This window comes from Leuresthes tenuis, unplaced genomic scaffold (genome assembly GCF_036924035.1).
Source record: "Leuresthes tenuis unplaced genomic scaffold, fLeuTen1.0.hap1 SCAF_18, whole genome shotgun sequence".
In the NCBI taxonomy this organism is placed as follows: domain Eukaryota; kingdom Metazoa; phylum Chordata; class Actinopteri; order Atheriniformes; family Atherinopsidae; genus Leuresthes; species Leuresthes tenuis.
The window spans coordinates 13058149-13072515 of record NW_027325372.1 but is presented as its reverse complement, the minus strand read 5'-3'; the positions used below and the strand labels follow the sequence as shown (position 1 = coordinate 13072515).

The 14367-nt window shown below is 42.5% G+C and overlaps 2 protein-coding genes across 2 annotated transcripts in view; one reads left to right on the top strand and one right to left on the bottom strand.

Annotated features, from left to right (window-relative positions):
- Window positions 1–6133, bottom strand: part of cunh6orf62 (chromosome unknown C6orf62 homolog) — a 112084-nt gene extending 105951 nt beyond the window's left edge. Inside the window, exon 1 of the mRNA XM_072370547.1 lies at window positions 6124–6133. The gene's annotated coding sequence lies outside the window, so the exon portion shown is untranslated. The remainder of the gene's footprint in view (window positions 1–6123) is intronic.
- On the top strand, window positions 868–10719 carry stmn2b (stathmin 2b). Its single transcript, XM_072370548.1, has 5 exons — window positions 868–1030; window positions 6461–6556; window positions 6662–6834; window positions 7415–7606; window positions 8936–10719. The coding sequence occupies exons 1-5, from the start codon at window positions 1012–1014 to the stop codon at window positions 8993–8995; spliced, it is 540 nt and encodes a 179-aa protein (XP_072226649.1). The 5' UTR covers window positions 868–1011; the 3' UTR covers window positions 8996–10719.
- Window positions 10720–14367: the final 3648 nt, after the last annotated feature.

Sequence of the window (14367 nt, the reverse complement as noted above, 5' to 3'; positions counted from 1 at the left end):
CACCGCATGGTCACAAGAAAGGGGCACCTTCATCGGGCCGCCGTAGCTCATTCATATACCAACCAAGCAGAGGTAGTGTGGCGTGTGCTTTCAAATGACGTGCTGGATTCAGATTCAGACACAGCACTGGTGTCTACGTTTTGCTGTGCTGGCTCTCTCTCCACTTTGATTCACCTTAGTGGCAACCTCGACTGCACGCACATCAGCTTTAACCCCTTATACCACCTTTGTACCAAACAGAGTGACAAGGTGCAGCAAAGGCACAACAGTCCTGCCTGGAATGGGCAATGCGGAAAGTGCTTATGAGTCTCCATCTTATGCCTCTCAAGATTTCTAGTTCTGGACCAGCTCACATTTACCTTTGGGTGAGCTTTTGTCAAGGGAAGATCGACAGAGGATGCCATCTTCTTATAACTTTTGAATGAGGAAGCAAAAGCAGAAGGGAAAAAATATATAAAAATTTATAAGGCTAGGCCTCTGAAAATGCCAGTTATTCCCCTATACAGCATATTGTCTTTTCTTATAAAACCACGTGTCCAACCACGTGTCCAATTCAACAGATCAATAATGTCGTGTCCAAATTGTTTCAAACTGGTGAACAAATGTGTCTACTTAAAATGATAATAATTAAATCAGTAATGTTGTTTTTATTACCACTGAGGATAAGAAGAAAAACAAGACAAAGTTCAATTTAGCCAAAACTAATAAGATAAAATGTATACACAATTTTATATACAAGTTTACTCACAGCGTAAGAATAAATTGATCTTTATTTTTTTCACAAATGAAAAACAGGGCAAATTCGTGCTTTTATTCTGACGGTGAAGTCTGCAGACTTCCGGTATCGTGCTCTTTATCTCCCGCTGACTTGACGCAGCTTATAACAGACCACCAGGCGCACCGGCAGCCCCCGTCTCTGCTGACTCAGTGCCTTCACAGCAGTACCTTCGCCCTGTTACAGCATCCAGCAGCTCTCCTCCGGTCAGCCCGCCCCGGCAACACCGTACAAAAATGGCCAAGACCGTAATCGGTGAGTTTTGCTCTTGATCCCATCTTTTCTCAGATTTCAGTGACTGCATAGTTTGACGGTGATGATGAGAGGCGGTGGCGACACCCATGGCACAAAAGGATGCTGAGGGCTGACAGAGGGAGCGGCCAAACTCCTCTCCAAGTCACTTCTTTATGACGAAGTTGCAAAACTGGAGCAACGTTTTCCTTATTTATTTACGTTTTGGCTTTTATAGTAATCATTTTTTTTGTTGGTTTCTGACTGATCCTAAATCAAGTGCTGATCAATAGGGGTTAGTTTGGGGAGTCTGTTTCTCATTTCAGTGACGCATGTTCTATTTATATGTTAATTTCAAAGCTATTCAATCCATAAAAGACAAAAGAAAGGCGATTTTTCTCCCTCGCACGGCAGCATTTCATCGATGCCTGCCTGCCGCACCTGCCCCCTTACTGCCTGACTCAGAGCCGTGCAGCATAATGCAGCGCCAGCGACCCCACCCAACATCTCTGGTCCCTTCAAAGCAGCCCTGCCGCTCTCCAGGGTGTGACAAATCTCCTTGTTAAAACAGGGACATCTTATGTAGTTGTACAGAAAAGCCTGCATGCTTAACCCATTTTGTGGGTGACCGCAGCCGGTATGAATGGAGTAGGGAGAGAAGAGAGGATCCTTATCCGGAATTGCTTTGCAGTCGAGGGAAGAATTTACGACTGGCGATGAAAATGAATGTCGTCTCAGGATAATCAGACTCCAATCCTGTTAGCGGGGTTATTGGCTGTAACATAAGGCTGTTATGTTCCATAACTGCGTTATTATCTGCTGGCAATCTATGCTCGGGTGTAATGTGACAGTTTTTTTGGTAGAAATATGGAGAAATAAAAACGAGACTGAATGTTAAGGAGGTGGGAGGCCTTGTATCTGTGTCAGTGTAGATTTCCATATTGAGGCGAGATATATTACCGTCTGTCTGGATTTGATCATTTTAACATTTCGGTCATTTTTAAGAGCTGCATCCAGGGCATTAATACTGCACGTGAGAAGCATAACCATACAAAAGATTATGGCAAATCATGAGTGCCTTGTATATGTGAAGGAGTGTGATATGTGTGTGTGGCCAATATTGGGGATTGTCATTTTTGGGGTTTTTTTTTCTGGTTGGAAGAGCACTTGATGGATGGAGGAGTATGCAGATGGACAGTGGTAAGGGTCCTGGTGTCTGCGCTCAGGGACACCAGCAACTAAATGCTTGCTGTTATGGTCATGCCCCTATCCTCCTCCACTTCTCCCCCCCCCCTCCTCCCAAGCCCCCTCTTTTTTCAGCCATTATTTGAACTGTGGACAAGCAGAATGGGATGGGCACAGAGCAGACACTCAGGGAGAAAATCGCCATCATGCCAGTCATCACTCGCCGGGTCGCTGAGTTCATTTAGGCTTTAGTTCACCTCCAAAAACGCAGCCGCTGTTAGGGGAGCTGGTTTCTGCTTTTTCATGCTTGTGAGATGAAGAGCAACAAATCTGGAGGTTTAACAGACAAATTAATATTTCCTTGTATATTCAAAAACTTCACATATAAAGATAAATTTATGATTACCACTGTATTTCTGGAGATTTGGGGCTACCCTCAAGCCTAAACTATCCCAAAACCAAGCTCAGAACCACTCCAGTGGGCATTAAGGCTTGTAAGTACACATTAGGTGTGGTCATTGAGCTGGAGTCCTAAAATCAATTCCTTGGTGAACAAAGACACAAGCAGCATGGACACAGCAAGTATTCGGTGACATTCAAATTCTGCTGTATTTTCCCATCCTTTGATCTTTATCACTATTGTTGTGGGCCATCTGCATGTAGTCTCTCAGACTCGTAATTCATCCTGATTTATCACCGAGTCCCATCAGTCTGTGCGGCACACTCCCATTACTGGTCGAGATGACTGTTGCTCTTAAAGAGGAGGAGGTGACATCAATCTACTGTGCTGCATGCTCCTGAGCTGTGAATACTCAGATCAGGGATGGTTCTGGGCATTGCAACGCCCTATAGATTCTAGACACTGTCTGATATATTCATCAGAAGCCCATTAAACATTTAAGCAAGTGTTCACTGACTGACTACTCAAACTAAAGATCTTCAACAGGCAAGTATTTCTGAAATCTGGTATTTATGTGATTTAAGGCGTTTTTCAGACTAAACTGCCATGATAGACTTTAATTACAGTTATGTTGAAAGTGAAAATCGTTGGTTTTTGGACTGATTTTAACATTTTATCAGCGTTAATTAAAAGTGATGTATTAGTAATCTTGCCTGCAGCTCTTCAATGTAACAACAAGCTGTCGTTCATTGTTTGGGTCCCATGACGTTTCTTTGAACATCCAATTTTGCTCTTTTGATTGCTTCATGTTTTTGTGATTATTCTGTTGCTGGGTGGCCTAACTATAAAGCTGCTGAACACGCATAAACCCATGATTCTGTGACGCTACAGCACCCAGTAGGCCAGTAAGGCTTCAATACACCGGGCCACATTTTGTTGGATGCCTTTAATTGGTAGTTTGCACTTTATTTCTTTTTTTCTTTTGCTCAGAGTGACTATAAAACTGTAGCAGCGGTTGAGTTTTTAAGATGAGTCGAAGAGAGGGGAAATGGAGCGTGACCGGGGAAAATAAGGCGAAAAAGGAACGGCAACAAATACAGGTGTGGCAGTTTGTGCTGACACAGGAAAAGCAGAGGGTACGGGAGACAAATATCAAGAAAGGCAGAGAGAAGGAGAAGATGAAATTGAGAATACATCAGCAACAGATGAGATGGAAGACTGGGGGTGCTGAGGGTGCCAGGGGAGAGTGATGCCTGTGGGGGAGGAGGTACAGTAGATATTGATGCTCTGTGCTCTTTGTCTGATGGATGGGAAGAGGAAGTGCAGTTTGACGGCTGTGTCTAGGACAGGACGAGAGGAGCAGTTCTCTTAGAGGAAGGATGCTGACCTGGCTGGTTGGAAACAGCCCGTCAGAGTGGGAGTGGGAGCAATAAAGCGGTGTCGGCTCTGTCTGAAAATATTTTGTCTCAGGTCAGCTTGACATGAACGTGTCTGAAAGTCAGCCACAACTTTCGAAAACATGCCTGGGTTTGGACACCTCCTGCTGTATCAGTCACGGTGGATCATTTGTCATTTTTTATGGGTCTGATCCACAGGGAAATAGTGTGTTATTGCAGAGGTTATGGAGTAGGGGATATGTATTCCCTCGTGAGAAATACAGTGGCACTTTAATATTTTTTTGCACAGTGGTGAATCTCATCTATTTTTGATTATGGATAAATAAAAAAAAAGGCTCTGAGTTAAAGAGCTGCTTCAATTTATAGAAAGCTGTTATTGTGCAAGATAACAAAAAATGGAAATCTGCTCTGACACAGTGATAGTAGAAACTCCTCTTAAATTAAATTAAACCAGATTAGAGCTACTTTGATTTATCTGTTTACATCCTAGCCAATATCTCTCTCCCTCTCTCTCTCTCTCTCTCTCTCTCTCTCTCTCTCTCTCTCTCTCTCTCTCTCAGTATAATATCATTTCTCGAGAACATCTTCGAGTTTCTATCCAACAAAAATTGGAGATCTGATAACATCTGCTCGAGTCAGGACTAAATGTTAACAAAAATAATCGGCAGATTAGCTGATAATGAAATAGAAAAATTGTCTCAGCTTCAAACATTACCACAGAGAGGCTCATCAGGAGTCCATGCAGATCTGCTCAATAAACGTTTAACCCAGATCACATGCTCCACTGAGTTGTAAACTGAGTCTTCCACTGTCAAGAGGAGTTGTGTGTTTGAGGAAATCACTGCTGGGGTCTTGACATATACACAGCCTTTAATGAGACAGCGACAACCATCCACATGTGTCTCTACCTCTCATCAGCACAATGGTGCGGTCTGCTAATTACAAACTGAAGTGCCATCCACCTGAGGTGGCTGCTTCCAGTTGGCTGTCCTGGGGGCAGTCGACGGTGGCTGCTATTCTACTGGGAGCTACTGGCTTTGCTGTCTGTGTATTTGTATTTAAATCAAGGAGGCGTTAGCTTTTTTGTAAAGCCTATAAACCAATAATTTTCTCTCCTTCCACTGAAAGAAATTGCACTCCTTTTCTGTTTCTCAAACTTTACCTTTATCTGCATTCCTCTTCATCCCCCTCTCCTGTCTTCCAGCGTTTCTCGACTTTATTTTTCACTTCCCACCGTGCTCTCACTCTCTCCCACTTCCTCCTGAGGGAAGGGGTTAACAAGGCCATCAGAGAGTAGTGCGAGCTACATCTGAGAGTTTATCACATTACTGTGGCGTCTGCCAGTCTGCAGGGCAGAAAGCGAGACACAGAGAGAAGAGAGCTGTGAATAAGAGTGAGGAGGAGGATTAATCATACTGTACACCATACCCCACCACGTAGAAGAAGCACTGTAAATCTCATTTCTGGCTTTGCTACTAAAGCCTGCTGCAAATCATGAATCAAAGTCCCACATTTTAGCCCCTTAGGCCTCATAGTATGCGTGATGAAAAGTGTAATTCTGGGACAGTTGGCATGCAAATCTGCATTATAGCACATCTTACGTTGAACAGAACACAGCAGCCTTGTGCAAACGCAGAATGTTTCCCAACCTGCAGTGTGTTGCAGTTATTTTTGTCCCTCTCCCTGCAGGGACTGCTGCTGAACTTGGAGCTCATTCTTGGGGGATGAACAAAGTCACTCTTTGGAGCACTTTGTACACCCCCCTTTGAGCAGACTGCCAGTTGCCAAATCCAGCTATTAAAAATTGATGCCAGCTTTGCTTCAGTGTTATTAAGTTTTTGGACTGTCCATGGGATGCAAAGTCATAGAGCTGCGTTACGCTGATAAGCTAAACCCCTATCTTTTATTCAAAAACCACAGAATAAGATGATGAGAGAAGCCTACAGATTATCTGAGGATATACTCTAAATCCTGGAATCTTTGCTATTTTGAATATCTCAGATCAATGATACAGATCCTTGATGTTTCGTCGCTTAAAGTATAGCTGGGAGCCAAACGGGAGTTGGTCTGCAAAAGTTAATGAATAATACATCAAAATAAAATGCATCTGATGATGTGTGGAGAATCCTGTGGGAATGGTAGTGTCTTGGCTGTTAGCGAAATTAGGCCAAGTGAGGACACATTCACCACGCTCCCCCTCACAGTGCAGTGAAAACAAAAGTCCTGAAGCAGACAAGAAAACCCCAAACAGCTCAGCTGCATCAGACATCCTTTGATGATGAGGTTTTTCTTTTGAAGGATTTGATGCATTGTTATTCCTCTAAAAATGTTCATGTTTACATCAAGGGCCTCCTGTGGAGGCAAAAGTAGGCCAAATATGTTTAATCTTTTTTTATGTTACTAGGTTAATATTCTGTCTTTGTTCATGAGTGAGCAGTGCAGCTGGAGTCATATTTTCATTTACCTCTGCAGCTTACAAAGAGAAGATGAAGGAGATTTCTGTTCTCTCGCTCATCTGCTCTTGTCTGTACCCCGAGACCCGCAAGAACATCATGGGTGACTTTGAAGGTAGGTGGTAACCAGGATGGAAATGTTCTTTTTTTTACAAACCCAAATGAAATTCAAATTGAGACAGCTGAATCGGTCTTTCTTCTTTAATGCACTCGCATGCAGATATGGACATCAAGCCCATTAACAAGCGTGCCTCGGGCCAAGCCTTTGAGGTCATCCTGAAGCCGCCCTCCCCTGTGTCTGATGTGGCCCACTGCATCACCAGCCCCCCGAAGAGGGACATTTCCCTGGATGACATCCAGAAGAAATTGGAAGCGGCTGAGGACCGAAGGAGAGTAAGGATGTTTTCCTGTCACTTAACTGCAGCAAGCTGCCGTGTATCACTTTGCTTCAACAAAAGCCACGTGAAACATTTTACAATTCCAAAAAAAAATCCTGCCTGACCAAGTTTACATAATATATCGCCTTTTTACTCTAATAATGATTTGACGCCCCCCGCATCTAATTCTACATCACTAGTGAGTCACGCCAACTACTGAGTCTATTATCGGGTAATTTCTGCATAATTTTCAAATGTCAGTACAATCGGTTCAGCACCTGGTCCGTCCAAAAATCCACCAACAAATCAAGTAAGCAATTATTATTCACTCCACGGCACAGCTTTTTTAGCAGCAGATACCTAATGTTGTTGCCAAAAGTCACAGCAGATGGAAAATTAAGCCAGCAAATAGAGACATTTTCTTTTAAAACCTTAAGGTATTTAATGTAAGCATGAGATGAATTACTCCAACTCATCCTCATACTTGAATTCTTTGAAATATCTATGAGAGGTGTCCAGTAAATTATAATATTGACATCGACCTCTTTTTTCCCTGAGTCATCCTCTCCGCTGCTCACCACTCTTTCCTCTCCCAGTCCCAGGAGGCGCAGATCCTTCGAATCCTGGCTGAGAAACGAGAGCACGAGCGCGAAGTGCTGCTGAAGGCCATGGAGGAGAACAGCAACTTCAGCCGCATGGCCGAGGAGAAGCTCCAGCTGAAGATGGAGCAAATCGAGGAGAACCGGCAGGCCTACCTGGCCTCCATGATGGAGCGCCTGCAGGAGAGGGTGAGAAGCAGTAAAGAATGAATGCGTGACTGTTTATTAAGTGTGGAGAACCCAAATGCTGAGTGGTTATAGGTTAATATCCAAAGTTTTTCTAAAATCAAAGATCAAGCTACCGAAGAAGCTGTCAGAGAAGCAAACAAGGTAACCGAGTGGCAGGTGAAAAGGCAGAAACCGTGACATTACGTTGGACCGGGCTGCGTTAAGTTATGGAAAGTAGTTCTGGAAACGGATTTATGTGATTTATGATTTATGTGAGGTTTCTTGTAAATAGAGGTTTCTCGTAGTCTTGACCTTCCTTCTCCTTTTCATATTCTTGACCTTTTTGGAAAAAGTAATTTAGTTGAAAAAAAATATTGTACAAAATGTTCAGAGAACTCGAAGCTTTTTTGCTCAGGAACCTTCCCAAACAAAAAAGACCCAGATCCCTGCTTTATAATATTTCGGCAGGGGAGTGGACCCTTTTCAAAATGCCACTGGGTACCAAGTGGGCTGCACCCATTAGCATTTTGCTACCCCATCACAGCACTAACACAGAGACAGATGTGCACTCACACACGTACATAATTTAAATCAATTTAGAATCACCAGTTAACCCAACATCGTTATCTTTGGACTCGGGGGGTGAAACTAGAGCAACCATAAAAACAATCCACAGCAACAGAACGAGCATTCAAACTTCACACCAGAGAGACCTGGTCAAAATTCAAAGCCTTTTACTGTGAAGCAACCATTTGTAATTAGTTTTGTTTTTTTTTCAAATCAGCTGTTGCATTTTTTTTATTCTAAATAATTGGTGTGCAAACAGTGAAGGATAGATCTGTGAAAGGAGAAGGAGACAAAACAAGGTTTTGTCTGTATTCTTAATTTAACTGTGATTTAACTGTGATTACAAACGTTAGAGTTGACAGTCACCGAATGTGTATTGATGTATTTACAAAGAACGCAGCCAGTTGATGTGGTGGGAATTTTTGATTTTTGTGTTAAAATCTTAGCTTTGAATATCGCCTACCTTCTGCATCTCAGAATTGTCAAGGACATATGAACTTAAAAGTGGGCTATGAAGGAAAATTCAAGTGTCAGGTGGATGATAAGGAAAGGTGAAAAGAAAGAGAACAAGGTGGAGACAAGAGTTGGTTCAACTGCCCAGCAGATGGCGCACTTTCTCTAGAGAGAGCCAAAAATAGCAGAAGATGTACACCCACTGTATGTCCCTCAGTTGACATTGCAAAGGTGAAAGAGGGGAGACGTTGTGAGAAATTAATGTCAGGGACGGGCTGACAGTAGAGGACTACATCCTGATTATAACCTAAAATGTGTGTTTTTTTCCAGGAGAGGCACGCTCAGGAGGTGCGCAGGAACAAGGAGATGAGAGAAGAGTTGTTGCCATGAGAAGGCTTCACATACCACCTCCACACTCTATACCACCACCCCCGGCCCTCCCTCCCTATTCCTCAAGTCCCCCACCTCTTCACTCCTTCCCCTGTCATACTCCCCCCGTATACTACAATAAAACTACCACAAGACGCCACCCCGAGACAGCGGGAGGTACAGATGGGGGTAGGGGGAGGAAAATGATACAAAAAATTTCAAAAAGAGAAAAAAAAAAAGTCAAATTCATGTCTCCTGCCAATTCCTTCCAAAAAGAATGTTTTTGCTCAAATAATACGAAAAAAAAAAATCAAATTGACAAGTGACAGTGGGTTTTGTAAATACTTTTTTTTTTGTTATATACAAGCAGCAAAAGTATTGATTGCAGTGTGCCATTTTTATATATAGGTTTCCTCTCCCTGCATATATATATGGATGTAATTATCTGTTCATTTTCATATTTTCGTTGATTTCAGCCAGAGAATGTTTTCTTATTTTAGGTTTCTCTTGTGTGTAACAGGCTTAGGTGTTTGTTGTGAGTTTGCCAGCTAGCTGATGTTTTGCAGTGACTGCTTGCGCCCTCACAAAGTCTGCATGCTGGCTCCGTTCCCTCGTCCCCTCGTCCCCTCGTGGACGCTTACTCATCTGACCTAGCAGATCTGGAAGCAAAATTGAATCTCCGTTTGCTCAAAGTGATTTTCTATCCAGTTTTTGCCAATGTTCCAATTAGTGAGCAGGACAGTTGCCAGAGGGAGGGGGAACAGTTTGCTTGCTTCTGTGGGGACCGCAAACCGTTGCTGCACATCCACTCCTGTGAAGTAGGTAGTGACTGTAATGCAGGAGAACACTATAGCATTTAACGAGCCCATCCTCATCCTCCCTCAGTCTCCATCTTTCCACATACTTGTATGCTGTATAAGCACTCACTCACACACTCTCCACATAGGTAACCACAGCACAGAGCTCAGCAGGAGCTCACTGAATACTGTTCTGCAACCAGTAAACTCATGAAACAACCCTAACAAATGGCCTCTTATAGTTCTCAGAAACGAGCCTCCAGTCACAGCGGAGATGCTTGTTACTGTCTTTTACAACACCGCTGAGGTGAAGGCGCATCCTGAGAACGCTGGGGTGTGAAAAAAAAAAGAAAAAAGAAAAAAAAAATCAACTTGCTACTGTGAATCCACACTGGAGAAAATACAGATATGTCCCAGCTTTCTCCATTTCGTAAAAGCTAGGGTAGTAGTCCACATCATCTACTGGAATCATTGCACTTCACACCAAGACGCTGTAAATTCCACTTCAAGGCCGGCACAAGGAAGATATTTAAGCCATAACAGGCATCACTGCAACGATGATTAATGAACACAGTATTTCCATCTGTAAAGGTGTATATGAGTGTTTTAAAGAATGCAAATCGTTTGTAACGAAGGGTGTTGAAGCCTGAGGTTGGACACTGTTGGTCACGCATGCACAGTTGGCCCATAGATGTGTGTGAGGGATGGTATGAGTGTATTTCAGAAAGGGCGGGTAGTGTTTGTGCCATGTGATATTGATCCGGTTAGATATAAGCAAACATTACAGTGTGTATCAGTTGCCAGGAAGTCCGACGCAGACAGTGAGTATCCTATTTTCCTCTCTGTCTCTCTTTCTCTCCTCTGTCCATTTGTGTGTTTCCCCTCTCTCCTCATATATCTTTGTGAGCAAGCAGTGGTTAATAAAGATTTGGGGTTCAGTGAATGAAACTCGTTTCGAGAGTGGTTTCTTTATGTTTCCAGCGTGGCATTTTAAGTGATGCCAGGGTCAATCCCTTTAACTTAAGGTGTCAAATCAGAACTACGTGAAGTTACACAAGGATTTCTATGGGCCTAGCTTTATTATAGTTTCTTTTGTGTGAAGAGAAGTTGGCACACTATGATAAAAATGACGCTGTGAAAACAGTCACCTTCTTGCAAACAAACAAAAAAGAAGCTTCTGTGTGCCCACTTCTTCACAGGTCAAGCACACACTACAAAATAGAAAAAAAATGCCCCCGTGAGCCATGGGAGAGAGCAGAGGATGTCACTACTGGGATTATACAGAGACTTGCAGGTGAGGATATTGCATCTCAAGCACAATTATAGCAGTCATTCAAACAACTAACTCCAAAACATTCAAAGTCATCTTTTTATGGCCTGAGATTGTAATTTCCAACAGATAACTACAAAAAAGAGAAAAAAATGGCCAAAGAGATGTAATCACTACACAAATATGAGTGTACATGTGCTACCAGCAGTCCACTTCACATCATGTTTAACTACTATCTTAATTACATATAACTCACATCTCCCTAGCAGATTACCATGTATCATTTTTAACGTGTCAACAATGTGTGTTGGCTGGACCCAAAGTTTTCCAGGGTCCAGGGGGTACAGAGGCAAGAGTCTGGTCAGGGGGGTCTGGGAGTGACAGGAAAGGCAGGCAAGGATCTATAAACAGCAACTAGGATTAGGGCAGGCTAAAATGACTAACTACAAGGCTGAGTCGACAACCTGGCTGGGTGGTGAAGTTGTAGCCCAGCCTTTATAGTTGAGGTGATTGGAGATGAGAAGCAGCTGGAGCCCTGGAACACCTGCACACCAACAACCACTTCTGTAATTAAGCAAAGACCAGGGTGGGGGGGTCTGGCTGGAGGTGGAGGTGGAGGCAGGAGTCATGACAGGATGCAGCCAAACATTGTTTGGATTGAAGACTATTGTTACCCATTGGTATAATTTCATGATTATTCAGGTTGTCATATGTCTGTAAAACTGCCTAATAAAAATTATTTTCATAATCCCCTAATTATTCAAACTGTTGAAACTGAGGATTGGATGGATATTTGCCTCTGTCTAATTTCTTTAAGAAGGGCAGAAATCCATTTAGTTTGACCACTGTCTGGGTGCAGTCTTAGTGGACCCACTAGTTTTTTACTAGTCCGTAAAAGAAATTAAACAGAATTATTCTGATGGTAACAAATACTGTTGTGCCTCTCAGTTCAACACGTCTGTTGGCAAAAAGATCAACTTGCTGTGAAAACACAGTGAGAAAATCGGTAAATACTCTTTTTTTGTTAATAAGGTTTGTTTGGCTGGTTATTAAGATGATTATTAGCTCATAATATAGCTGCAGCTATACAGTACACCAACATGACACCATTTGCTATACATACAATGATAACATTATACCCACTGAAAAAAGCTCTTTCTTTAGTCCTACTCTTCACAATTTTTTTCAGCCAGTGCAGTACACATTGCTTATTGTTATGCTGTGTAATATGAATTAGGTGAGAATTCCACTCTTGGTTTGCCTAAAACTCTATGTTGAGCAAATACAGTTTTGACTTCGGTCAAAGCGAACCAACCAATCTGCTTTAATTGAAAAAAGAGAAACTGAATTTGTGAGTGGAGTCTGGCTTAGTATTTCTGATAAAGTAAATTAAAGAACAGCTAGGCTTTTATGCAGTGTGACCACAATGCGTCCAAGTTTACGAGGGCGAAGCTGCACGAGCTGCTTTGTTCTCAAACACTACAGGCAAAAAATACATCTTCTCTTTTAGTGACTGAGCAATTTTAGAACTTGTTCTCTAAGAAAAATGGCAAGATAATGCTTAAATTATAGATTTAGGTGTTGATTTTTTTCTGTGCTGAAGTCCTTTTTAGGCATTTATGAGCTTCATGAATAATTTGGGGCTGCACAGTGTGGTGCTGTCGCCTCACAGTAGGAAGGTTCAAGCCTTATTGTAGGAAGTTTGCATGTTTTCCCCCATGTTCGCATAGGTTTTCTCCACGTATTCCAACTTCCTCCCACAGTCCAAAAGCATGCACATTAAGTTAATTGGTGATCCTAAATTTAATCTATAGACCCTTTTGCCCAGTAGCAGCTGGGATAGGTTACAGCCGTGCCCCCACACCCACCCCCCCACCCCCACCCCCTCTGATTTGGCTGAAGCAGGTCTATAAAATGGATGGCCGGATGTCTAATTTGGATATTCAAATATGTTACCAAACTCTTAACATACGAAAAAATGATCCTGATCAAAGTTGTCAGGTAACACCAAACTATACCGACACCAACCTATCCACTTTTAGCACTGTATGCATATATGAACATTGCAAGAGAGTGATGGTTCACATATCATTCATGATCTGATTTGAGGAGACTTTTAATGCTCAAAAATTGGAGAAGGAATGAATGTTTCTTCTTACTTCCGGTTCTTGTTTTCTAATGAAGGCATAGAAAGTAATATCTAAACCCATTTGTATAACGTGACTCTGATGTGTCAACAAAATGACTTAAGAATCTTGAATCTGACTTTATCCAGTGCTAACTCTATCTCTCTTTTATAAACGTATGCAAATTACCACGTTTTACTTAATAATAACCTCTTTAATTAATGAATTAATGACCTCATTTAAATGTATACAATTTAGAAACCTTTTTCCATCAGATATTCGAACAATGCATGAATAATAACAGTATAACACATAGAAAACAGAGGGCTATGATACTTAGTTTATTACATTAGATGAGTGCTTTGAATGTAGAACTTTCACTTGCAGCTGAGTATCTGAACATTATAATTACATTTAAGTACATCAGTACTTGTTCCATCATAATGAGCCTTCCTCAACTCATGACTCATCTGTAATATCCATGTAACATCCACTTGTAGCCAGCAGGGGGAGACAAACAACAAGCTTTGTTTACTAAAATGTTGACCTTGGCGTTTAGCTGCAGTGCAGCTGCCATCAGTACCTGACCGAGCATTAGAGACAGTAACAGAGAAAAAGATGAAGGAGGATGATGAGAGGGGCCAAAGGTGAAGGACAGAGGGCATATTGGAGGAGAAAATTAAAGAGTGATGGATGTGTTAGCCAAATGACAAACTCCTGGTCTAGCAGGAGAGGGGACGGTTGTTCTGAGCAGAGAACAGAAGGTGCAGCTGGTGCAAGCTGAAACGATGGCAAAGAGACAAAACTCGTTACTGCGCACTTCCTTTCTCACAGCTTCGCAGTCCCCCTCTCCTCCTCTCTTCTTTGATTTCTTTCTTCCCACTTTCCTTCCATCACCTACTCTAAACTCCATCCCTCCTTCCCTCCCTCCTTCTTCCCTCCTCCAGTTCCCACGAAGTGCATGGGGCCAGGCGGACTGCTATTGTCCAGGATATCCCCTCCTTGTTAATGGCTTCCTGTGCACACACAGAGGGCTGCTGAGAGAAACAAGCAGCCTCATCTGATACCAGCCGTCGATAAGTACTGCACACACACACACACACAGAGGAAAACAACCGCAGGCATCAACAAGCAAACATGCGTACCATACCGCGCACACTCACACACACTTGAACAAAAAACGTTTGATAAAACCTCAAG